Source organism: Motacilla alba, chromosome 19 (genome assembly GCF_015832195.1).
Source record: "Motacilla alba alba isolate MOTALB_02 chromosome 19, Motacilla_alba_V1.0_pri, whole genome shotgun sequence".
NCBI classification, from domain to species: domain Eukaryota; kingdom Metazoa; phylum Chordata; class Aves; order Passeriformes; family Motacillidae; genus Motacilla; species Motacilla alba.
This window is the reverse complement of record NC_052034.1, coordinates 5,271,805-5,297,495: the sequence shown is the minus strand read 5'-3', so window position 1 is coordinate 5,297,495 and position 25,691 is coordinate 5,271,805. Positions and strand designations below refer to the sequence as shown.

General features: G+C 50.8%; 2 protein-coding genes across 2 annotated transcripts; both read right to left on the bottom strand.

Annotated features, from left to right (window-relative positions):
- Positions 1 to 3,778: 3,778 nt before the first annotated feature.
- GUSB (glucuronidase beta) lies at positions 3,779 to 16,227 on the bottom strand. Its single transcript, XM_038157997.1, has 12 exons — positions 16,000 to 16,227; positions 14,205 to 14,393; positions 12,937 to 13,118; positions 12,331 to 12,473; positions 11,977 to 12,164; positions 11,125 to 11,277; positions 10,412 to 10,590; positions 9,884 to 10,030; positions 8,810 to 8,894; positions 7,162 to 7,338; positions 6,432 to 6,567; positions 3,779 to 5,312 (listed from the first exon to the last, which is right to left on the bottom strand). The coding sequence occupies exons 1-12, from the start codon at positions 16,225 to 16,227 to the stop codon at positions 5,155 to 5,157; spliced, it is 1,965 nt and encodes a 654-aa protein (XP_038013925.1). The 3' UTR covers positions 3,779 to 5,154.
- A 917-nt stretch (positions 16,228 to 17,144) lies between these two features.
- Positions 17,145 to 24,671, bottom strand: LOC119709955 (argininosuccinate lyase). Its single transcript, XM_038158367.1, has 17 exons — positions 24,555 to 24,671; positions 24,115 to 24,313; positions 22,226 to 22,420; positions 22,032 to 22,115; positions 21,702 to 21,758; positions 21,041 to 21,138; positions 20,806 to 20,883; positions 20,481 to 20,558; positions 20,036 to 20,088; positions 19,762 to 19,824; positions 19,477 to 19,591; positions 18,770 to 18,854; positions 18,550 to 18,609; positions 18,332 to 18,415; positions 18,005 to 18,085; positions 17,807 to 17,913; positions 17,145 to 17,385 (listed from the first exon to the last, which is right to left on the bottom strand). The coding sequence occupies exons 2-17, from the start codon at positions 24,127 to 24,129 to the stop codon at positions 17,235 to 17,237; spliced, it is 1,404 nt and encodes a 467-aa protein (XP_038014295.1). The 5' UTR covers positions 24,130 to 24,313; positions 24,555 to 24,671; the 3' UTR covers positions 17,145 to 17,234.
- Between the last annotated feature and the right edge of the window lie 1,020 nt (positions 24,672 to 25,691).

Below are 25,691 nucleotides of genomic sequence, written 5' to 3'. Positions count from 1 at the left end.
CAGAACAAAAATAGCTTCATGTGGTCGATGAAAAGCTGATTTGCAGACTGGGGGTTGGATGAAGTGTTCTTTGAAAGGACTCCATTTCCAAGCAGAGCTGTTCCATCTGAAGCTGTGCTCAGCCAGCCAGTGTTACTCATGTTTGATGTTCTGTGAATGCTGCAGTGTAGAATTGCAATTTGCAGTGGAAACCACTGGGTGAGCAGGATAACCAAGCAGTGCACTGAAAAAGCAGTTCCTTCATTGATCTTGGTCAGGATCTTTGGTTTGTGCTATATTGGGAAATGAACTTTAGGCCTGACACACACACACAGAAGAACTCTTGGAAGGGCAACCTGTTTAATGGGATAAGTAAATCAATGTGCTCCTGAAAATGAAATGTGATATAGTGCTATCATTGCTCTTTCTAAGAACTAATTGGGGGAAAAAAAAAATCAAACTGCAGATTTAAACAAAGGAACAAAATTGTACACATTGTTTCTGCACTCAGTATTCTAAGGCTGAATGTTAAAAGTGCCTTCTGTCTTCAAATCTTAAACCAAATACTTTGTGTTGAACTTGGCAGGCAGAAGTGTCCTTGCTTTAAAAATGAACAAACAAAATTCCCAGCAAACTTGCTGGGGATAGAAGAGTATTAAGAGATCTGGTTTTAGTTTTTAGATTGAGAAGTGGTAGCAGTATTGTTTCCAGTTTAATTTAAAAGGTTGATGTGATTTGGAAAAGTGGAATACTTGTGTTTCAGACTGTGACACCAAAATGTGTGGGTTCAGCTCCTTTCTGTAATTGGTGCTGTGTTGCTTTTTGCCCTTGTCAGTTCGAAATATGAAGAATTCCAACTGCATACCCATTTATTTAAAGAACTAATTCGACTCCTTTTAGCATTTTCATTCTCAAACATGAATGTCAGAGAGACACTTCCATTGTAAGTGATTTTAAACACTAAGGATGAACTTGACTGTGAAATGAGCAGTGTTTCCATAGAGCAAAACAAGGTTGGAGATCAAATTCACTAAATTAATATTTCAATTACTACTGAAGTAATTCTGGTTTGTACCAAGGGTAGAGGTGGAAACTGCTTTTCTGTACAGAGTTGTGTGGTGTGAGTAACATCTGTTGCATGTGACACTAAATGACTTGTCCCTCGTCTGACAGTTTTAGCCAGCAGTCCATTAAATGAGTTTTGTATTGACCAGAGTATAGTTAAAGCTTGTCTTGATGTTTAGTTCTGTCTCTCAAATGCCTTCCACTTTGGTATTAAGGGGAATGAATGCTGTTGAATTGGTCCCTCAAGGCTTGGCTTTGTTCTCTCCCAAGCCCTGAGGCAGTAGCAGTGTTTAATGTGTTGTATAGATTTTATTTCGACGCATTCCTGTGATCTACACTAAAGGCATCTTTTTTTTTTCATCCAAGGAAGAGGTGAACACGTGCTGCCTCAAAGTTGCTCCTATCTCAGAGCAAGCAGCCATGGAGACAAGTCTAATCCATGAGTACTTGGTCCAATTTCTGGGAAAAAAGAGGAAAAAAAAAGCCCCATCAGCTGAAAGTATTGGTGTTGGCTTTACTTCACTGTGTCTTGTGCTTGTTTGTGTGGGCATAGTCTGTTGATTCAGTTTGTTTAGTAAAAATGTTTAGGGCCAGATTTTCAGCAGTCCTTGTTAGTGTGCACACAGGGAGCAAATGGAGCTGGAGTCTGGGCTCTGGGAGAATCTGCAGCCACACTTTGTGCACAGCTTTGCAAATCTGATCCTCGATTGTGAACTCTCTTGTCTTGTGTGCTTCCCTTGCGGTTACTTTTTACTGGAAGTGATTTGCTAGAAATGGCCCTGATTTCTTCTCTTTCTCTCTCGTGCTTCAGAAAAGCAGTTGGCCTGGATAAAGGGCAGAATAATCTTAGCAGGAGAAATTTGGACCTTTCTGCTTCCAGTTCTTTTGACTCTTTCCTTGCTGCTCCCAATGATAGAAACAGCATTTTCCTTCCAGTAAAAGGGGTTGTGATGGAAATCAGGAGTGCAGCTGCACCCCCCTGCCTGTCCCAGCCAAAATGTGGTGGCAAATGTGTGCTTGATCCTGGTTTTACCCTTGCTAATCCAAAGGCAAATCCTGACATTCCTCAAGGATGCAGGAGTCTGGGTAAAGGCAGGTAAATGATATTTGGGCTGGCAAGGGACTGGGGGTGTTACAGAGATCCTCGTTGTGGTTTCAGCACTCAGGAGAATGGAAGGGATAAAATTCACAGTATCCAAACAGAGGTTCTGTGTTTGGGCTCTTCCTGCCCCTCTCTGGCTCTCTCAGAATCCCCAAATTCCTTTAGGATCATGGAATATTGTGAGTTGGAAATTTCACAGTGAGGGGTGGATTGGAAAGGCAGAAAAACCTCATCCCAAACCCTGCTTAGGAATTAACCATTCCTGAAATCCTCTTACTGTAAGGTACTTGCTACTCTTTAAGGCCAAGGAGGAAATGAATATTCTTGGAAGTTTCTTCCTGCGTAACATTTGTGACACTGAGGCCAATGAAACATTGCTGAGCACCTTTGAGATCTGGAGTGACAGCAGAGCTCTGGTGAGGAGGTTTCTGAATGCTGGAGTTGGCATTTTTGTGCTGCTGTAGCCTCAGTTGTTCCACGAGGTTGGTGAGGTGCTTCAGGCAGTTCTGCTCCTAATTTACGTGGGCCAAGATCAGAGCTTGGCTTTGGTTCTGCCAGTGTTCTTTAAAGTGGTCCAGAAAAGTTCCCAAGTATTCTGTTACCACAAAACTGTGTTAAGCATGGCCTAAATATTAGGTGTTTGTTCTGTATAGTCTGTTCCATCAACTATTTATTCCCAGTGCTTTCAACTCCAAATCCAACACCCATTTAAAATGGAGTCATTGGGCAGATGTTCCTTTTCTCAACACAGGCTGAGAGATTCTCTACTGGAGGTTTAGGATACAATTTTGCTAACAGGTAAAAAACCATGTAAATATGTACGAATTCTATTTGTTGCACATAACTTTTTTTGGTATATAAAAAAAAAGAAAAAAAAAAGAAAGAAAAAAACCCCAACAAAAATAAATGTAGAAATTACCTGTGGATGTCTTGCTGCAATCATTCTTATGCTGCATTCATGCAGTCCAAACATAAGAGCTTGAATGAACCCAACCAGAGGCCTTTTTGGACTCAGTCTGAGCCTTAGAAACTGTTTTTAATGTCAGTACTGTAATTCTGTTTCTAGAAATTGTACCGAGTCGTGTGGTTTTTTTTCCCCAAGACCTTGTGTGTGTTTAGCAGTAGAGGGGTTAAAGCACTTGATTCTCCCCAGATCCCAGTTTTCCCAGTAGAATTCCTGCAGCTTTGTGTCTGGCTGAGCATTGTGTGTAAAGGCTGAGCAGCGTTGACTTGAGGCTTTCAATGTTTACAGTTCTTTAAACAAAAAAAAAAGAAACAAAAAAAAACCCAACCTTGTGATTTTTATCACTTTCTGCATTATTGGGGCTGCTCAAAGCTGGTCCCACAGACCACAAAATCCCTGGAAAAAGTGCTGGATGTGTCCCTGGATGTGGGGAAGGAGCTGCTGGGCAGGGTTGGGTTTGTTGAGAACAAGCAGGAATTAACCCTCAAATGTGTGCTCAGATTTTGGCGGGGCTGAGCTGAGCCCTGGTTTGTAAGGAGTGACCAGTGTCAAATCCTCATCTGTGTTTTGGTCAGGTCTGTTGAAATTGGGGAAGAAAATGAGTTTTTAAAGGATGATGGAGAAGTTGAACTGACTTTCAAGCACTGCTAGCTGGCAGTACCATGGTGTGTTTGAACAAATGTCTTTTTATTGTGCATAGACTTTTATATTCTGGGGGTTTAGTTCTAGAGAAAATCTAGGCCTAGCACGGTGTGAGGAATGCTCTAGTGTTGTTTCTTTCCCTTAAAAACACCAGAAAAATTGTTGTGGAGTCTGCAGTGAACATTTGCGTCCTTATTCTGCTGGGGCAGGGTGGAAGGTGCTGCTGGTTCCTCGTGCACCACCTCGGAAGGGAGCAGAATTTGGCCAGCACACCAGAGAAAAGCAAATCTTCCCTTTATATGGTCAGATTTGGTCGCTCCCCTGAGCCTCTCCCACCGAGGCAGAGCAGGAGTCGTGGCACCAGTTTCACCCAGAATCTGTGAATGCCAGTAACCAAACTCCAGAACTGGAACTCCCCAAATGCACTGGGCAGCCTCTGCTGTTCTGCTCCTTGTGGTGCTGCTTTTGGGACAGTGCTGGGGAGTTTGCAGTGAAATATTCTGAGTTTTGCTGTGAGTGCTGGTGGGATCCGTGCCAGGCTAAAGCCTGGCCTAGGCTGGTGTGCAGGCCTAAAGGGACACCACTGCAGCAGCACAGGGATTTACAGCTGGCCCTGCCCCAGAGGGCTTCAGGCCACTCTCAGAAAGGTTTGGAACAGCATTTCCCTCTGGGCTGCTCTTCCTGTGGTGACATTTAATATGAAGGAAGCCCTTCCACGTGGAAGTGGCATTGTCGGACACAGTTGGTGTCTGACAGTGGCAGTTTTGGTACTGTAAAATAAATAGATTTAAAGTTGAGTTGTTGTAGTCCCTCCCTCTGTAACATTCCACCTCGCTGCTGGGCCAGGAATTCCAAACTCTGTTGGAGTATGTTGGGTGGCTCACACCCTTCCCGGCTGCTGGGAATGCTCAGGATTTCTCACACATCCATCCTGGCAGGCCAGAGCAGCTGCACGAGCTGTGCTCCTCTGCAATCCTGTGACAGCTTGCTGTGATCTCACTAGTGTTAACTCTTAGGGGAGTTTAACTGGAAAACCTCATTTGCTTTAGAGGGATGTGATGTTCATTTAGAGTAACTTAGATTTTGTTTTTAAGTTCAGCATTCAGTTGTATCATGTAATATTTGTAATTTTTTTTTGCCATAAACAGATACCTCAGTCAGGATTTCTTAACTTCAGCTCCTTGAAAGTGAATATTTGTTTTCCTGCCTGGAAACAAGAAGCCTCCAGACATGGCTGAGCAGAGGAAACAAAAGTTTCTGATCTGCTCTGCATCACAGTAACTACTGCAGGTGGACTAGAAATCGCATTGGACTTGCACGACTTGAATCAGGCATTAAACTTATTTAAACAGAGATTTAATAACAAGTTCAGCATAATCCCCAGCCACTAAACCCTTTGTTTTCATTTTAGGAAGTGGGAATGTGATGTTATTACAGGAGGAAGGCAGCTTGATTCATTTGCAATCTTCCAGTATCTATCCCTAAGAAGAAAGGCAGCGGCTTTGGGCTGGCGCTGGCGGGTGAAGATTCCCTTCTTGTTCCCCAGAACTCGAGTGGTGCCTGCAGAGAAGTTACAAAATAAAGAAATGTATAAACCAGGCTCTCCCAGGCGCTGCTGTGAGCTGTTACAATGTAGGTACTAAATCGGGCCAGCTGGAAGAGACCTCTGCACTTTGTTTGCACAGTCAGGTACAGCAGGGAAGCTCGGCAGGATCCGTGGATGGGACAGAGTTCCTTGTTTTTACAGCTGCTGAGCTGGGACACCTATCTGGGGTGTGCCCATTGCTCAGGGTTTTATCTGCTGTAGATTGGCTCCACCTTCAGAGTGGATGGAGGAAATGGTGATGCCTATTTGCTGTCCTGTGTGGTGGCTGGATCCTTCCTGCCTGTTTTAGTTTTCACAGGGAATTGGAGAAAAGGATTGCAACACGTAGAGAGACTGGAACTGCGTCCGTGTCTGACCTTGTCTACGTTTTCTCAGTCCTTTTTGATGCTGCTTTTCTGGGCACTGCCATCACTGAGCTTTCTAATGCCTGTCCTGGTGCTCTGCAGGGTGTTTTAGTGCTGTTCCTCCCTCTCCCTGACTGCTCACCACCCAACCCACTGCAGGTGGCATAAGCAGAACAGGTTCCTTATTAGATCAGTTGTGATTGTTTAATTTCTGTGGCACTGCACTGTAAATTAAGGAATTTCCCCTCCTTTGTGACTGCACTTATCTATTAATAATGGATGGTCATGGTGAGACAGCTGTGTGCCAGTGTGGCATCTGCTCCTCTGCTGCTGAACCTCTACCAAGTAAATTATTATTATTATTTAAGGTGCTCTGTTCCCAGGGCAGCTGGAGGTGGCACTGGAGCAAGTGAGATGTCCCTGACAGCTGCCTGAAGCTCTGAATTGAGGGTGGCCAAAAACCAGGAGCAACTGTGTCCTCACTAGCTTCCCCTGTGCATTGTCTCATGTTCCTGGGAGCATCTGTGCAGGACAAAGGGTGAATAAAGCACAGGCAGGACCTTCCCTCTGGGCTCTGGCCATGCTGGCTTTTGTGACAAAACCAGCTGTGCTCTGTCCTGGTGAACAGAGGGCCTTTTGTCCTACCCTGCAGCACAGTGTTTGTGTGGCATCAACCACTAAACTCCCAGGGAGGATGGAGAGGTGTTCAGAATACAAATAAAAGCTCACCTTGATTGGTCATGAAATCAGCAAAATTCCAGATGAGCTCCCCGATCACGTACTCCTTCCTCTTCTGGTCCAGGACAGAGTGGTACTCCCTGAGCATGGCCTGCTGGTACTCCTCGCTGAACATCATGGGGGGGTCCTGCAGCAGGAGAACAGGCTCAGGGCTCACACAGCCCCACTGCCACTGCCTGGAGCTGCTGCCACGCTGGGGCACAGGAGAACAGGCTCAGGGCTCACACAGCCCCATTGCCACTGCCTGGAGCTGCTGCCACGCTGGGGCACAGGAGAACAGGCTCAGGGCTCACACAGCCCCACTGCCACTGCCTGGAGCTGCTGCCACGCTGGGGCTGCCTGCTCTGCTGCTCGTGCTGCGCTGCCGTGGCTGTTGTGTGTTTGCTAACAGTCACAACTCCAGCTATTCCCAGGGGCAATGCCCCTGGTGGCCTTTGTCGTGACAGGGACAGGAGTGCCACCCCCCTGCATGGGACAGCACCAGGAGCCTCCATTCTCCAGGGCCTGCTTTCATTTAAGCATTTTCTGCCACTAACAAGGCCAGAGTTTGGAGTCCTCTTTAGCAGACAAAGTGAGTGGCAAAGCTCTCTGGTTTTGGTGGAGCAGGATCCCAATCCTGGAGCCTTTTGGACACTCCCAGCTAAAGCATCTCCCAGTGGTGCCAGCCTCTCCCAGTGACAATTTTCTGCCTTCTAAGAGCTGTTCCCACCACAACACTCACACTGTGCAGCCCAGGCACTGAGTCTGCTCCATATTCACTCTGGATAATGGGTTTGTGGTAGGTTTTGTACCAGTTCTCAAACTGGGCCGTGAGCTGGAGTGGGATCACTTCCAGGTGGCCTGGGTCATGGTACCAGGAGAAGTAGCTGTTCACACAAATCACATCCACATAGGGAGCCTGCAAAAAACAAGGTGAGAGTGTTCTGGCACAGACTTCAACCTTCTCTAAATCTAAATCCTCCTTTGGGTTCATTGAATGGAATCCAGGTTTAGTACACATAGAATTAATTGTTTCCCCCATCACTCAGGCTCTCCAAATATAATCTCTTTCCCAGGAAAAAAGAAAGGATAAATTTAATAAGCTAACAGCATTAATGTGGCATTTTTCTTACAGATTAGGAAGTCACAGCAAAGAGTTAGACAAGATCAACACGTTTCATTCTCAGGTTTGTTAGAAGTTTTTTTTTTGTTTCCAAGATGTCTCTGGCTTGCTGGTACATTTAGATGTACTTTTTCTTTTTGAGTATTGGAATGTGATTATCAAGTGAGTGGTCAAATATTTTGACTAGCAACTAAATTTTGTGCATCAATGGTGCAATACTAAGACTAAAGCATTCTGCAAGTTATCTGCCATTTCTACCACATGGACAGTGTGATAAAAGGGCACAAAGCCCCCTCAAAATAAAGTGATGTTGTATGTAACTTGTTCAATGTTCTCTTAACATGTTTTGTAATAAAAGAAAAAAAAAAGTTCTAATATCACATCAGTGTATGAGAGATCTGTTCTCTGGGTTTGTTTGCCTGAGGTCTCCACTTGGGCAGAGTGGAAATGGGATATCCACAAGCAGATTCCTGCTGAGCTCCTTCAAATTTAAAACCATCGGAGGTTTGGTTTTTTTTCTGGGGTGGGGAGGAAAATCCTCAGAGTTGCACCATTCCTGCTAATTAGAGGATATTTTAGAAGAAATCCAAAGTGTAACCTGGATCGGGGATGTGTGGCAGCACCAACTCACCTGCTAGAAGTGATTATTGTACAAGGATCTACCCTGGAAACAAACAGAGGTGTTAAAAATCCTTGGTCCATGCTATGAAAGGCCAAAAATCCAAGGAAAGTGCCTTTTGGTTATTTATCCAGCTCTAGGGCTTTAATTGTGGAGCTGGAGGAGCTTTTAGATTATTCATCACAAACAGACATCTGCCAAAGAAGATCTAGAGCAGTTGAAAGCAGGAATTAAAGCAAAGCTTCCTTCCTTTAGACTTCCACAAGGGTTGTGAGCATTTTAAAGAGGTTTAAGCTTTGGCTTAATTGCAAGTGAAAATCCTGAGCATTAGTAAACACAATCAATGGCATAGCAAAGCATGACAGTATTAATGCAATCCAGGGGCATAATCCTGCACACACAAAGAACTGTTCTCTCTTACAGATCCTATTTTTTTTTTTGAGCTGAGCTACAACTACAGGATAAGGTGATTTCTACTAGAAACGAAAATGTAATTTTTCTTTAGCCTTTCCCTGCTAAATATTTCCAGGAAATTTAGGTAGGAGTAGGGGGAAAGGAGTATAAAACAAGTGACAAGAGAAGGAAAATTTAATGTATGAATTAAAACAAACGAAAGAAAGAAAAAGCTAGAAAATAAAGCAAACTTACACCATGATCAAGAGCGTAATTAGCATCTGTCACAAAGGTGACTGGTCTGGAGGGGTCGAGAGCTTTAGTGTGAGCTATCACTGTCCTGTTTGCAAACAGTAAAGCAAGAGTTCAACAACAGCACGGAGCAGCACAGCCCCCTCTCCCCAGGCTCTCTGTCCTTCCACCCCCCAGAGCTGCTTTGGCTCTAGCAGCCAGTGTTTGAATGAAATAAAGAGAATGTCTGTCACCAAGTGCTACGCCACCCGAAAAGAGCAGAGTGCAAGCACACCAAGCACAGGCACGTGGGTGGTGCCAGCAGCTCAGAAGTTGAAGGGACAGTTGAGTTTGAGGACAAAACTGTAAAAAGGGCAATGGGAAGTTTCTGAACAGCTCCTGGGATGTGTTCTTGAGGCCCTGTGCCACAGCAGGCAGAGGCTGGATGTTTCTGTGGAAGTCCTGAGTGAGGGAGATGGGACAGAATGGGACAGTCGAGCTCTGCTGCTGCCCTGGCATTGCAGGAGGGTGGTGGAACATCCTGAAGAATGAAGCTTTACAGTTCTCTCTTACTGCACCTCAGCTCCCAGGGACAGTCTGCTGCCTCTGGGCTATCCAAAGCTTAAATCTCTAGGAATAAACCAAGGGGGCTGCAGGGACTCAAAGCAGTGGCTTTGAAGTGGGAAGCCACAGAACAAGTAAGCAGCACTGACTGCAGAACCTTGTGTTCAGAATGAAAGGCCAGTTATTTTACAGCTTGGCTGTAAACCTCAAAGGATGCAGCACTCATCTTCCAGTGCTGACAAGGAATATTCCATTCTCACCAGGTCTGATTTTACTCAACCCTGAGCTCAGGAAGAGATGCTCAAACCAAGTGGACTCCTGGGAATTTTGTGGAGTCTTGGTGGCTCAGAACCAACACGCTGGGACAGTTCTGAGCATCAGTTCCATATGTGCAGCAGTTCCATTTTAATTTGCATCCACACGTTCAGTTCCAGTGTTCCCAAAAATGCCTGCCCTCCCTTTACTACCTCTCTGTGCCATCCCAAAGGAGGAAGAGGCATCATCTGCCAAGAGATGAGGAGCAGAGGCACTTACTTGAAGTAGTGAGCAGCCGGGGGCAGCTCTGACGCCGGCTCGTTGGCCACTGACCACATGACCACCGAGGGCCTGTTCTTATCCCTGCGGACCAGCTCCTCCATCACTGCCAGGTGGTGCTGCAGGGACTTGTTCCCAAAGCTCTCGCTGGAAGACACAAGGAGGTGAGGGGGTAAAATCCATCCATCTCCCCGTGAAAACTCAGCCTCTGGGCACGGCAGAGCCTTGATGCTGAGGATGGCTTCTGCCCTATTTCCCCAAAGTTTGCCGCACGGTTCAGGGCCGTGGTTTGGGCTCGTTAATGTGGCAAAATGTGGCAAAATGTGCCAAAATGCCCTCCGGTTGCCCAACATCATGAGGCACCCCTGGTGGCGCAACGGGAGATTTCCTAACAGAACAAAGTACTCTCATTATCAGCACAACGGGTGGGACACCGAGTGTAAAAATGTAAAAATAGTCATGGGGCACTGGGGAACAGCTGAGAGGGGAGCAGAGGAGCCGGGGCAGGTCGTGCTGGGCAGCTCTTACGGCAGTTTGATGCCCACCCCCGGGCTCTCGTCGATGACCACGATGCCGTAGGCGTCGCACAGGTCCATGATCTCCTCGGCGTAGGGGTAGTGGCTGGTGCGGAACGAGTTGGCCCCCAGCCAGCGCAGCAGGTTGAAGTCCTTCACAATCAGGGCCCAGTCCAGGCCTTTGCCACGGATCTGGGGGGAGAGAGCAACCAGCCCTCGCGAACACAGCTTCCCTGCTTGGCCCAGCCCCAGCCCTGCCCGGGGTGGGGAACCCGACAGCCATTGTCACAGTCAGAGGGGTTTGGGGTAAGAGGGGACCTTAAAGCTCCTCTCATTCCACCCCCTGCCATGGGCAGGGACACCTTCCACTAGCCCAGGTTGCTCCAAGTCCTGTCCAGCTGGCCTGGAACACTTGCAGGGATGGGGCAGCCACAGCTTCTCTGGGCAAACTGTGCCAGGGCCTCCCCACTCTCACAGCAGACAGACTGACTGTCAGCGTGTCCAGCTAAAAGCTGTGGCTGGGAGATGCTTCAGTGTCTCCACCAGCACATCCACGTGCCTTGAGGGATGGCAGGATGGTGGCAGGACTGGGCATGGTGTCCCCTTAGTGCTTAGCCTGGGAGGAGGGTGTGAGCAAACAGCTCCTTGGAGAAGAGAGGGGAGGGGACGCAGCACAGGTGCCACCTCGGCAGTGTGGGCTGAGGTGGCCCTGGGTGCCACACTTACATCTGCATCCTCGTGCTTGTTGACCCCGTGGAAGTAGAAGGGCCTGCCGTTGATGAGGAACTGGCTGCTGGTGACGTGCACGGTGCGGATGCCCACGGGCAGCGTGTACACATCCTCCAGCAGGGCCCTGCCCAGCTGGGCCTGCATCCTCACCTGCATGTCCAGGGAGGAACAGGAGGGATCCTCACAGGGATGCCCAGGGCTCCCTCCCCTGTCTGGGAGGGAGGTTCTGGCCCCACATCCCCTCCCAGCCCTCAGCACACAGCCCGTTCCTCACTGCTGCTGCTCAGGGGGAGCTGGGTCTGACTGAACAAAATACAAATCCAAGGTGTGGAAGCTGAAGGATGAAAAATGAGCCCCTGGGTGACCCTTTTTGCTCATCCCAAAAAACTTCAGTGTCTTCTCCCCATTGCATCCCCCCAGGCCATTTCTGTGCCCTGCACCTTGATGCCAGGCAATGACTGACACATCACCTGCTCCCAGGTGTGACCCTGAGTCCCTGGAAACTCAGGGCAGCTCACCCTCCCCGATTTCTGCACCAGAACATCACCACTGATCCTTAACTCCCACAGAATCTCCCAGGCTCCAGCTGTTCACTCATCATCTCCCCAGAGGGGACAGACTGGACCCTCAGTGTGAAGGACCAGCAGCTCAGAGCACACTCCAGGAATGCCTTTCTCCCTGCCAGCCCCTTCAGAAGCTGCCAAAGCTTGATTTGATTAGCGCCTAATTAGCAGAGCCTAATTAGCAGAGCCACTCTGGTCACACGCACAGGAGAGGGCAGGGGACAGGCCATATGGCAGTGCCTTAACCCTATGAAACACACCCACAGAGCAGGAAATGCCACTTTACCTCCAAGGAGTACAGGTATCCAGGGTTCTCGTGCATCAGGTAAGGCCACCAGAGGTTTGGGTTGAGGACTTTGAGCTCTCCCACTGGGCCATCACCTGTAGCAACCACCTTCCCCTCTTGGTCACGCAGACTCAGGGACAAGGAACTGGCTGTGCTGCCAACCACTGCCACCTGATAGTGCACCACGGCTGGCTCGGAGGAAACAAAGACAATCAGAGACTGCAAGAGACAGCTCAGCCCCAGGAAGAGCCACTAGGGAACAAACCCAACCAGTCTCCTGCAGGATGTTCTCCCTGCTGCCTTGGCACCTCCATTTGGAGCCTGAGGGAGCTGCTGCAATCGCTCTGGACCTACCAACACTGTCTGATGAAGTGGTTGTCACAGTGATGTCATCGATGTAGGCAGCAGGAGTGGTGTAAAGCACAACTGGGCGGTGGATCCCCGCATAATTAAAGAAATCAAACTTGATGTTCTGCACAAAATAGTTCTTGGGGTACCTGAGTGAGCAAGACAGAACTGGCTGCATTACACTTCACTACACAGCTGAAGGCAGCAAGTGCATGCTGGCAGTGCAAAATAATCATGTGAAATATCTTTATGACAGGCTGGATCTGTCTGTCTGCTGCTACACTGAAGGATTTTGCAGTTAACAAAGAAGTTAATGAAGATCTGGATCCTTCAGGAGAGCTGGTACTTGCAGCTCCCAGCTGAATCCAAGCTTTTCAAACCTGCCCTGGATTCAGGTCCACAAATCACCCAATCTGAGCCCCCTGTGCACAAAACAGATGCAAAGCTCACTGCTGATTCCTCACAACACCACAGCTTAACCTCCTCACAGCTCCACCGACCAATCCACCATAAAGACAGCCCCACGGAGGGATTTCTGAACCAGCAGCTGAACAAACTGCCCCTCTCCCACCCCCCTGGGACGAGCCCAGCAGTCAAACAGCCAGAACTCACCTTGATTTGTCAGCCATGTACTGGATGGAGCCCGGGGGCAGCGTGTGGGGGGTCAGGGTGTTGTTGAGGGCCACGGTGATGCGGCACAGGGAGCCCGGGCTGCCCTGCACCACGCTGCTGATGTCAGCCTCAAAGGGCAGGTGCCCCCCTTCGTGCTCCACCACCTGCACCCCGTTCACCCACTGCAAGGAAACACACACAAACGGCTCATTGGGATTTTGTGGTCAGCAGAGCACAGGGAGGTGTCTGTGGGATTTGCAGGGATCCCAGGACGAGGGAAGAGACGAGAATCTTGACTCCAGGGTTCAGAAGGCTGATGTATTATATTATGATATATATTATATTAAAAATGCTATACTAAACCTGTACTAAAGAACAGAGAGAAAGGATTCATCAGAAGGCTGGACAAGAATAGAAAGGAACAGAATGGAATCTCGTGACTCTGAGAGTCCACCCAGCTGCATCTTTGGTCATCAATTAGAAGCAACCAGCCTGGACCAATGACAGATGCACCTGCCACATTCCACAGCAGCAGACACTTATTGTTTACATTTCCTTCCTGAGGCTCCTCAGCTTCTCAGGAGATGAAAATCCCAGCAAAGGATTTTTATGAAATGTCATGGTGACAAGCGTCGCCCTGATTTTTAAGTTCTTTTAAGCCTTCTGATGGTTACGTTCTTGTAATGAACTTTCTCACACACTCTATGTAAATAGCTTATTGTTTTGCATTCTGTTATGGAGGAGGAAAAATTTGATAGTTTGCTGGTTTGTCCAGTGTCATTGGAGAGGTGGCACTGTCACCCTCCAATCCACTGTCACTTTTGGAAATCTATAAAAGCTGGGAGTCAGAAATTAAAAATTTCCTTCTTGCCTTGAGAGAGCTGCATGTCTGCATCGTGTTGTTTCGTGTCCTACAGTGACAGGGAAGGGAAGCCCAGTTACAAGGAACACCTGGGCTCTTATCCTCAAAGGGTCTCTGAGGGATCAACCTTGATCTTTGAGGGATTCCCTTTGCTGGGAGCTAGGTGTGGGTCACATCCCTGAGGGACACAGCGTGGGGCACATCCATTAATCAGGAAATGTTTAGTTACCAATCCCAAAACTGCAGGATCAGAGAAACTGCAATTCATTCTTGCTGGGGGAAAACAGGCACGAGCTCGGAAGGGGGTGCAAAATCGAGGCGGGGACGCATTTGCTGAACAAACCACAGCACCGCCTTTAGCCCAGCCGAATTTGGGAAGCACGGGGCCGATCCCCGAGGCACGTACCACGATGGAGTAGTAATGGGCGCTCCCGAAGCGCAGCAGCACCCGCGGGGCGGGATCGCCCTGCAGCCAGCGCAGGGGGAGCAGCACCTCCTTCTCGTACCACACCCAGCCGATGTAATTCTCCAGGCTCGGGTCCTGCGTGATGTCGTTGAAGCTGGCAGGCACCGGCATGTCGATCACGGGGCCGGTCTGGCAGGAATCGCGTGGAAAAGGAAGGAACAGAGAGTTTAAAAAGAGGGATTTCACTGCTGGAGGTGTTCCCTCCACTGACAGCCCTACGATGCCTTTGCCAAGGGGAAATACTTGGGAAAAGCTGTTTAAAAACGGCCGAGATCTCTCACAGCTCCTACACAAGCCCTAATTAGCACCAGGCACAGGAACCTGCTTGTTCCTACAGGAAGCAGCTGCTCCTTTCTCTTCCCCTCCTGCTGTACAATGAAATGTTTTCACTAATGGCACTGGCATCGTGGAATGACAGAAATGAGGAGGAAAAAGCCAAGCCCAGGTTGTTGTTCCAGTGCAATTCTTTCCTGCACAGCTCCAGAGCAAAGTGGGCGTTGTGGTGCTGTTTGTCAGCGAAGAGCTGTAGTAAAAGTGTAACAAAACAATAGATATTTTGGGCAGTAATGGATATTTTGGGATATTTTTCTCCCCGTGGAGAGTGTTTGGGATCAGCCCAGCCTTTCTCACTGCATGAAACAACAGAGATTCCTTGGGATTACAACAGAATCCATTCAGTTGCTTATTCCAATATGAAGATTAGAGGGAGGCAGTGTCACAGTACATTGAATATTGAGGCATCCAGATGCTGTTGCCAAGCTGTTCATTTTCAGCGCTTTCTGCACTCAGGATGTTGCAAAAAGGAGTTCTGCAACTTCTCCTTTCCTGAGGAAGCCTCAGGAAATGGAATGAGGAAGGTCTGGGCACCCAGGGTGGGCATCATGTGCCTGGCTGACTCAGCACTGGCACTGCAGAGCCTAGTGCCCCCCTCAGAAAATCCTAGCGGGAAAATCCTTGGATGGGGAAGAGGATTTTCTAGCATTTCATGCAGGAAAACCCTTGTCTGTGCTGGCCAGAACCTGTGTGTCCTTCAGGGAGATTCTCTGAGCTCTAAAACAGGTTGAGTGCACTCATCTAAGCCTCTCTTTGAAGGGGCACAGCTCAGGATTGCTCTCCTCTGTAAAACTTCCAGCAGCACAGTGCCCTCCAGCTCTTCTCTCCTTCCACAATCTGGCAACAAAATCAGCCAAAAGGCTGAAAACAGAAATAATGAACGACTTATCCATTATATACATAAAACCCCTAACTCTTTTTTGTCAGTTAATTTCCAAGCAGATCTCAGTCACACCAAAACGTGTCTACCAGCGCTCTGAAACTTCGGAATGAGCAATTCCCAGTGCCCTTGCAGGCAGATCTGTGCTGATTCCGCGCCGCTGGAAGCTCAGTGCAGTGCAAGGCTCCTGCACACGGGACACCGGGAGGTGAATGGGGCTCATTCAAAGGGTGTCTGCCTTCGGAGCAGCACCCAGGGCACCATCAGGGGCTGCTAATGAGGAACTGCCTCAAGAACAGCCCAGGGCAGGGTCAGTGCTAGTCAGGAACTGCCTCATGAATAACCTGGGCAGGGCCAGCACCGCGGGGAGAACGGCAGCGGCTCCGCCAGCCCGGTGGGGAAGAAGGCAAGGAAAGAGGAAGAAAGAAGAGGAGCCCCCGCAGCGGGACGGAGGCCGGCTCGGAGGGGAAAGAGCGCAGCCCGTGCCCCGGGATGGGCAGCGCCCGCCCCGCTCCCCGCTACCTGCCGGAGCGGCCGCCGGTACCAGCGCTGCGCGAACCCGGCGTCCCTGCCCGGAGACAGATCCGCGCGGAAGCTCCACAGGCCGCCGAGCTCCCTGCGCTCGCGGGAGGGGGTGTCCCGGGGCTGCAGCATCCCGGCGGGACCGGCCGCCAGCCCCGGGAGGAAAAGCAGCAGCATCGGCAGCGAGCACGGACCGGCCGCGCCGCCGCCTGAGGCCGCCAGCGCCATCTTGGCTGTGGGCGGGGCCCGCCGAGGGAGGGGCGGAGCCGCGGCTGAGGGAGAGGGGCGGGGCCGCGGCTGAGGGAGAGGGGCGGGGCCGCGGCTGAGGGGGGCCCGGTCCCGGTCCCGGTCCCGGTCGCTGTCGCGATCCGGACCCCGATCCCTGTCGCGATCCCTGTCACTGTCGCGATCCCTGTCACTGTCCCCATCCCTGTCACTGTCCCGATCCCTGTCACTGTCCCGGTCCCGCCCCAGCGGGATAAGCGACTGCAGAGTCCGTCAGGGACCGTGGCCTGTCCCACGCTCGCCTCCGGACAAAGCCACGAGTGTCCCGGCCTAAAGGCGCCTCCAGGAACTTTCAGGCTCTGTCCTGGATCGCTGGATTTCATCGAGAGGCGAGTGCTCCCCTCCTCGCCCGTCTTATTTATTACTTAGGGGTTTAAATGTATTTATCACCTACTTTTACTTATTTATTCATTTGCTTACGTATTTACACTATTTATTTGTCACAGAATCATTTAGGTTGGAAAAGACCTCTGAGGACACCAAGTCCAACCTGTGACCCAACACCCCGCTGTCACCCAGAGCAGGGCACTGAGTGCCACATGCACTCTTCCTTAACCACCTCCAGGGATGGTGATTCCACCTCTGCACAACCCGTTCTGATGTTTGGTCATCCTTTCTGGGAAGGAATTCCTCCTGATGTCAACCTAAACCTCCTCTTAAGCACAGCCTAGGCTTATGTTAGCTGCTTGCTTAATTTTGGTTGTTTCTTTATTGCCTGCTTGCTTACTTCTATTAATTTTCAGAGTCAGTCGTTGAAGTGTGAAGGTTAAAAAATTGGAAATGGCAAAAAGGGCGCTGGTGGCTTCTTGGGGAGAAGAGGGAGGGTGAGCTTCTTGAAGAACCAAGAGACAAGAGCAGGATTTCAGTGAACTACAGACACCCCAGTGTTTATTAACTCCAGATCAGTGGCACAGGCACTCTGCTGCAGGCACGGCATCTCTCCCCACACTCTAAGCCTGCTCCTTGAGCCTCTTGAGCAGCTCCCGCAGCTGCTCGATCTGGGCCGACACGCTGCTCTTGGCGGTGCCGCCCGCGGCCGTGTACTGCTCCACGCTGCTCACCACGCTGAACACCTGCGCCACGTCGCTGCCAAACAGGGGGCTGGGGGCACAGGGGCTGTCAGGGGGCTCTGGGCTGCTCCACGTGCCCAGCGCCTCTGCAGGGGCTGAGGGAGTGAGGACGGAGCCTTTTCCCCAGGGGAAACGCTCCGGAGCTCCTGCTGCCTGACATCAGCTCCAAGGGGACACCGAGGAACTTCAGAGCCAAAGCCCTCTGGGGGCTCCCTGCTCAGGGCAGACGTGTCTCCCAGCCCCTCCCGAGAGCTCCTGCCCGTGCCCAGGCCCATCCCTCCCTGCTGGAGTGGAGTGGAGGTGGTGTTGTCCCCCTCCAGTGTTTCAGCCCCAGCAGGAGCAGCTGGGATATTCAGGACAGGAGGAGGTTGAGGCCCAGGCACTTTGGGGAAGGCAAATCAGGGAGGCTGAGCCCTGCCTGTGCAGGGAAGTGAAATAACAGAGCTACAAACCTGATGGTCTTCAGGTCCTCCAGGCTGAGATTGTTGATGGTGATGCCTTTGGTCTCAGCCAGCTGGACAGCCTTGCCAGAGGCCATGTGTGCTTGTCTGAAGGGCATCTGCAGGGGGAAGGGGACAGAGCAGAGGGGACTCAGCTCAGTTCCTCTGCACTCAAAGAAATCCCAGCTCCAGCTCTCCCTCTGGACTTACTCCCTTCCGAACCAGGTAGAGAGCCAGGTCAGTAGCCAACATCTCCGGGCTCAGCGCCCTCTCCATGCTCTCCTTGTTGATCTGCAGGAGGAGGATCCCAGGGACACGTTACCATCTGCTCCTCCTTGGGATGTGTTAGTGGCAGGGTGAGGGGAATTCATCTGGAGCTCTGAAAGAATGCTCTGAGCAGCTGGCAGAGGGGACCAAGATGAGCAGTGTGGGTGAGGCACTGAAGAGTTTTAATTTGGGAACAGTATGGAGCTGTGTTACTCACAGAATATGCACCATGATAATGATAAATAGTGAGAGGATGAGAAGAATCCTTACCTGGAGTGTGGAAATCACTCCAGTGGCCACCTGGAGCACAGCATTCAGGGTGTCTACGACATCAAAGACAGCCTCCTTGTCCTCCTGTGGTGGAACAGCGATGGAAATGGCTCTGAGCCAGCCTGTGCAGCCCAAAAACCCCCCAGGCTGAGCAGCCCAGCTCTGCTGACTCTTCCAGCCAGCAGGAGAGATGGTGTGGGGAGGAACAAGGGCTCTACCTGCAGGTCCTTGTTGTAGGTGCTCGGGAGTCCTTTGAGGACCATCAGAATTGCAGCCAACTGCAGAGGGAACAGGAGAGGCAGGGAGTGAGGCACAGAGCAAAGCACAGCCCCAGCACAGCTCCAGAACCCACAGCTCTCTATAAAGGCAAGATAAAGGAGATTCTCCAGCCCCAACGGGAGCAGTTTCCTCTCCCTCCTCCTCCTTTTTGGGCCTCACCCGTCCGAACACTCGCCCGGCTTTGCTGCGGATCAGCTCCAGACTGTCGGGGTTCTTCTTCTGAGGCATCAGGCTGCTGCCAGTGCTGGGTGGGACATGAGTGGAGTGCAAAACTGGTGAGCAAAATCCTCATCCATACACACACATCACCACTGACCCAGCCCTACAGAAGCAACGTGTAGGACCCTCTTCACTGTACTCCTCTTTAGGGTGTAGGAAAGCAGTGAACTGACTGAGTTGCTCTTTGGTTTTGCACCTTGTCTGGAGCTCCCACACAGTCCCACCTCTCACAAGGAAAGGAAAGGGAGGCTCCCCCTCCAAGCCAAAGGTGGTGTCAGCAGGCCAGGCTAAGTGATCTCGAGGAGGGCTGTGGCTGTGCCACCCCGCAGACAAGGAGTCTGCTGGGATTGCAAACCCAGCCACACAAGGAAGGGCTCTGGCAGCATTCCCAGCACAGGAGGAAGTTCTCTCTGCCAGCAGGTGCTGGACAGGAGTTGCTGGGCTGAACACAGACTTGGTTGAGTTAAGGGAATGACAAAGAAGTGACCATTGCTGAGGAATATTCCCCCTGAGGCTGCCTCTGTGCCAGGCTCTTGGTGCTGGGTCAGCCTCGTGCACAGACAGACCCCAACCACTGCCTCACCCAGCATGGGGAGCTGAGGAGGAGAGGCTGAGGGAGGAGCTCTCTGCCCAGAGCTGGGACCTACCTGTAGGCATCAGAGAGGGTCAGGAAGCCAAACTCGCTGGTGCTGTAGATGATGAGATCCTCAGCCATCTTGCTGAGGTGGATCATCAGCAGGGTGGCAGCAGAGAGGAATTCCACTGCAGGGAAGGCAGCAAATCAGGAGGGGAAAAGCTGCTTGGACAACCCAGGGAGCCCTGACTGGAGCTTTACATCCTAGTGATGGATTTCAGTCCCTGATTAAGGAAGGGTAACTGGAAAGGTGTCAGGAGCTGCTCCCCCTGTGCTGGGCAGCTTTGGCTGTGCTTACCCACAAAGTCCCTCTCGCTGACGGCATCCATGCTGTTCAGGCTGATGGAAGCAAAGTCCAGCTCTGCGAGGAAGGGGATGGACACAGGAGGTCACACTGGCCCTGACAGGAGCCTGAATGCACCAGGCTGCCCCAGAGGAGCTGACTTTTTATCTATTCATTACCCTCCACCCCCTTGTTCAAGTACTGCAACACATCCAAAATAACATCAGGACAATGCGCTGATGCTTCCAGATATTCCAGATATTGTGAGTAATCCCAGGGAGACATTTACCACTGCGCAGCAGCTCTCTGTCGATTCCCAGGGGGTTTCCAGCCAGAGCTCCACTGCCAAGGGAGAAAGAACCAGAAGTCACCCATGATACCTCTCCAGTTATCTAACCAAAACTGAGCTCTAGTGATGATCTCTCTGAAGATTTCCCTCCCCCAGTTCATTTTGATTTCACTGTGTGGTCTGAGGATCATGACCCTGAACTCTGGACTAAACCAGATTTTCCCTCCCAAACAGGAAGATTTTCTTAATTGAAGCCTTGTAATCCTTGATTTTCATGAAAGAATAGAAAAATATTTTTATGGTGAGAGTCTTTGAAGAGGCAAGCTAGGCTGCAGTGCATATGGCATAGAAACCCCAGTGGCTCAGGGGATGGACAGATCTGCCTCTTGTCTTTATCTCAGAGCAAAGTGAGGGCTGAGGATCACAATAAAAAAATAAACTTTACCTTCCCAAAGGCAAGACATTGATCCTCCTCTTCACCTCTCCCAGGCGCTCGGAATCGCGGGTCAGAGCAACAGCATGGCTGGGGAAGGACGGGAGAGATGAAACAGGGAGATGAAGCTGGAAAATGGAAATGGGATATCCCACTGCAGGAGGTGAGAGTGGCCAAAGAACGGAGAACAGGGAGTTGCCCAATCCATGCTTGGATTCCCAGCTGGTCAGAGCCACACGGGGAATTCCTGTTCCAGTTTGCAGGGCTCCCTCTGGGTTGTCACCAGCCCTGGCTGTCCCCTCAGCAGAGCAGGGCCCCGAGGGTGAGAGGTGCTCACCTGAGCAAGAACTGGCTCCATCGGATGGGCTGAGCTTTCTGCAGGTGGGTGTAGCCAGGCAGGATCACATCGATTTCTCTGGGAGGGAAAGGCCAGAGAGGTGAGCAGCAGAGACAGCAGGGAGGGCAGGGCCACAGACCATCCTGCAGCTGCACAGTCACACAACAAGCCTAGAATTGTTCTGCCCCAAAAAGGCCAAAGTTATGGAAAACAGGGACTGAGGAAAAGGACTCACATGGCAGCACGTTCCACCAGGGTCTCAATGAGCCGCAGGAGGTGCGTGGAGATGACGGAGAGGGAATTCTTCATGAACAGCTTCAGGTCAGTCACAACCTGTGGGGGATTGGCCACAGCCAGGCCGAGCACAACGGGACAGATTTAGTGACCAGATATTGCTCAGCAGAACCCCCTGGCACTGTTATCCCCTCCTGGTGCTGTGTGATGGGAAGGGGAATCTTCCTTCTGTGGGATGCATCCCTGGTCACTGATTTGGGAAAGCTGCTCTTGCTTTCCATGGACAGAACCAAAATCTGTGATTTTCAGTGGACTTCTCATATATTGGCAAATTTGAAGCAGAAAATTCCCAACCAACACAAGTTGATCATCCTCATCCTGAAAGATGTGTGCACCCAGCCAGTAGAGTCAGGGGTTCTGGAGATTTTCAGAGATGTCAGTGGAATTTTATGGCCTTTTACCAGCAGGATGCAGCCCTGCAGATCGCACTCCCCTGGGTGGATGAGTCACTGCAGCATCGTTAGTTTAAAGCCATCATTAATTTAAAGGGAATATAGGCTGGAGTCTGTCAGGGGATGAGGGAGATGGCATAAAAATATTCAATTAAAGAACTGAGGTGGAGGAGGAATACAGAAGGAGAAACAAAAAGATTCTGTCCATACCTGATCATTCCTGCTTCTGCCAGTGTGCAACTTCCCAGCTACGTCTCCAATCAGCTCCTGAGGACAAGAGCAGGATTTCTGTCAGCATCTCTGTGTTCAAACAGGACAAGCCACATGAGCACATCTCCCTGCCTGGAAGGGACTCAGCTCCAGGATCCTGTGAGTAACCTGGGATGTGTTCTGGGGAAGGGCAGCTTTGGGTTCTGTGCTTGTACAGTGCCACAAAAGGGGGTGTGGAGACCCTTGGCTGTGCCCCAGGGGGTTGGGACAGAGGGACAAGCCCTCAATGTCAGGCAGAGGATCAGGAACAAGAGGCTGGAGGAGGCAAACCTTCAGCCTGCGCTCGTTGGCAGTGTGGATATCCTCATCCGTTTGCTTCAGCACAAAGATTCCTTTGGACCATTCCTCAGAGATCTGCAAACAGCAGAAACACCAGTCAGCCACAGGAGTTATTAAATGCAGGGAGGCTGCTCTCAGGTCAGGAGCCATTCATTCACCTGACAGTTTTTGAAGGAAAGAAATACCTTTTCCAGGCCACTCAGGATCTTCTCCAGCTCAGTTTTGGACAGGATTCCAGCCTTCTCCAAGGCTTTGGCATAAGCCATGCTCCCCTGGATGTCCACCTCAGACAGCCTCTGGTCATAGCTGATGGAAGCATTGAGCATCTCCATGATGGGATCTGTGCTTCCACTGAATCTTCCACCCCAAAGTTTATTCCCCTGAGAGAGAAAATAGCTAATTAGAGAGGCCTAATGACTTCAGATAAATCCTGTGCAGTAAATAACATCCTGTGGTCCATTTATCTAATACAGAGCCCATGCTCAGCTCCTTTCAGTGGGACAGCACTGACTAGAAAGTCCCCTGGACTTCAGGACCTCTGGCAAGTGCTTGAAGAGCTGGAGAACACATCTCTGTCAGTGTTATTCACCCCTGAGCTCTGAGGTCTGGCCCAGGAATATTTTCCAAGATATTTTACATCTGCAGAACTGTGCTGGAAGTGCTTGAAATTAATATCAGGGAAAGATGCAAGACCAGCACAGATTTCTGTTTTGAGGCCTTGTAAAGGGAGGGAAAACTAAGCAGCCAGTAGGATTAAAGTGAAATTAATATCCTCTAAATCCTTTTGGGGCTGTTTAACAATTCTTCTTTGATTGACAAAGAGCTGTGTTTCAGCACAGAAACAAAAGTGGGGTTTTCCTATCCAAGCCAGGGTTCCTGTGGTGACCTCACCCCCTGGAACGTGTCACCCACTTCAGGAGTGCCCAAAGGCCTGTGCAGGGCTCCAGCTGTGCCCACAGCAGGGTGTGTGTTGTGTGGGAGCTTCTCCAGCAGTGATTCAGTGCCTGGCTGGCCTCACCTGAGCTGTGTCAGCTCAGAAGCTTTTTTCTTGCCCAGGTAAGACAACCCGAGAAGTTTTCATTCTGTCAAGCTTGCGCTGAAGTGGGCAAGAATTTTACTTGAGCAGAGACAGTTTATCCAAGATTTCAAAAGCAACTTTCCGGTGCTACCAGGCACAAAAAGGAATTACAGGACACCTGAAGGAAGGGACTAAATCCAGCTGCATTGCAGAGTGGATAGTTACTAATCTACTTGATTTTTAAAACGCCACTGGCAAGTTCCTTCTCACGCTGGTCACTATAACTACCATGGACAGCAAGGAGCTGGCAGGACAGCTGGAAGCTGATCTGTGCCAGGGCTTTACCAGCCAGACAAAACACTGTTGAGTAACCTTAGAAAAGTTTTCCCTGGTGACTGTTTCCATGTCCCTGTGCCTGAAAGGACAGCAGCAGAGAGCCTGCAGAGGTGAGGGTGTAGCCATGTGTAAAAGGCAGCTTTGTGAGAAAGCTGAGGGAAGGCAGAGAGGGGAAGCAGAATTGAAAATGAAGTGTTAGAGCTCCTCAACACTCATTTGGTGCACCCAGGAACAAAATTAATGCTGAATTAAAGGCCATTCCAGAGGCTCAGCTCTTGGCTGGGGACCAGGAGTATCCAGGTATTTAAAGCTTCCCATCAAATCAAGAAGGGTGTCAGCAGAGACATTGCAACATACACATTTACAGTCCAGAAATCAAAGCTGAAAGGTTCATTTTGGGCATCTCCAGGACTCTTTGGAGCAGTGGCTGTGCAGCCTGGCAATGACAAACACTGCCTGGAACGTGGAGCAGCCATTTGGAGAGCAGAAAGTGAACTCGCCAGGATGCCCGGTCACGACTGGGCAGGGAAGGAAACCGAAAATGCAGCTTTTGTGCCGAGCGGTGTTTGTTTACACGCGCTGCCGGGAAGTGCCTGAGCACGAGTCCCAGGCACGAGTATCGGCCTTGCCCGGGAGACAGAGGCGAGAACGCGGAGGCCCCGGGACAGCTCCGCTCGGCTGAGCACCCCCGACACCCCCGGGGAAGCAAAGTTCGCTCACCTCGGCTGCTGCCATCGCGGCCGCCTGGCTCCGTGCGCGCCGCGGGGCCGCTGCGGGGCGGGGACGCTGCGGGGCGGCTCCGGGCACGGTCCCGGTCCCGGTCCTGGTCACAGTCACGACCCCGAGCCCAGATCCACTCCCAGTTCTGATCCCAGCTCCAATCCCGGTCCTCGTCCCAGCTCCGGTCCCGGTCCCGATCCTGGTCACAGTCACGATCCCAGCTCCGGTCCCTGTCCCAACTCCACTCCCGGTCCCAGGTCCAATCTCGGTACCGATCGCAGCTGGATTCCTGGTCCCGATCCCAGCCCCGGTACGGATCCCAGCTGCAATCCTGGTCCCGGTCCCAGCCCCGGTACCGATCCCAGCTGCAGTCCTAGTCCCAGTCCCAGCCCCGGTACCGATCCCAGCTGCAGTCCTAGTCCCAGTCCCAGCCCCGGTACCGATCCCAGCTGCAGTCCCGGTCCCGGTCCCAGCTCCAATCCCGCCGCGCTCCCGGCGCTCCCGCAGGTCGTCCCGCCCGCCGGGGCGGGGAGTCCCCGGGCCAGCCCCGCTCCTGGTCCTGCTGTGCAGCGGCACGGCTTGTCCCTGTGCCTCACAGCACACTCAGGAGCGGCATCCCCGCTTTCCTGTCCCCTCTCGGGGTTTGCTGTCCTTTAGCCAGCCCCGGTGTCCTAACTCAGCTGGGAAGGAGCCTAATCCAGGTCCTCGGGTCCTTGTCTGGAGCAGCAGGACACTGCTGGTGACACCCAGCTGCCTCTGGCGGCCCCAAAGGTCCTTTCGCAGATGAATTTCCCGTGTAGTGCCTCAGCATCCATCTGGAACAAGGCTCAGATTCTCTCTATAGCCACCAATTATTTCACTGCTTCTCAAACATTTCCACCCATGATTATTTCTTTTTCAGACTGGCAGGCTTGAGAATGCACAGACCATCACACTGACTACACTGAGAAAAACAGAAAAACTCTTTAAACCTTTTTTTTTTTTTTTTTCCCCAGATTCCTTCTTCTTCGGGAGTCCCTCACTTTTAATGTTTCTTTTTTTTTCATGTTCATCCTTTATGGATGTCCATACTCCAGCTTTGACAGGAGGTTGCTGAGGGTTTGGAAGAATGGTGAGCACAAGATTTACATCCAGAATGAGCCAGCTGATAATCAGCCTAAGTGAATTCCTGCCTCAAGCGCCTTCCTGTGGCTTGTGATGAGCAGGGGGTTGAGACCAAAACCCAAATCCCAATGAGTCAGAGGAGGGTGATGGTGAAAGTCTGAAGATACCGTGGACCACTCACTGTAATGTCTGTGGGGCTCCACAGGCCCCTCCAATCTAAAACATTTCACAATTTTAAGAACAGGGTGGATGGGTGGGGAGTACCTGTGACTGTAAACTATTTATTTAAGGAAGAGACTAAAATGTGGTAATCTGCTGCTTCCCTTTTCCTTTCATTTTGGCCCTGTGCCACCAGCACTGGCCACGAGGGACAATGCCAGACTTTGCTGCTGGGAGCAAGAGAAAATCTGTTCAGCTGAGGATCTGAAGAGAAGGAACCAGAAGATACAAACAGGAAAAATAAGGGGAGTGGC

Excerpts from the sequence above, each read along its gene's own strand:
- LOC119709955 (XM_038158367.1), bottom strand. Across the intron at positions 22,116-22,225 it reads TCCTGAGTGGCCTGGAAAAG|ATCTCTGAGGAATGGTCCAA; the intron begins GTATTTCTTTCC and ends TGCTGTTTGCAG. Across the intron at positions 18,610-18,769 it reads CCGGGCGAGTGTTCGGACGG|TTGGCTGCAATTCTGATGGT; the intron begins GTGAGGCCCAAA and ends TTCCCTCTGCAG.
- GUSB (XM_038157997.1), bottom strand. The coding sequence starts at position 16,227 with ATGGCGCTGGCGGCCTCAGGCGGCGGCGCGGCCGGTCCGTGCTCGCTG. Across the intron at positions 10,591-11,124 it reads ACAAGCACGAGGATGCAGAT|ATCCGTGGCAAAGGCCTGGA; the intron begins GTAAGTGTGGCA and ends CTCTCCCCCCAG. Across the intron at positions 6,568-7,161 it reads CAGTGCCTGGGCTGCACAGT|GACCCCCCCATGATGTTCAG; the intron begins GTGAGTGTTGTG and ends CTCCTGCTGCAG.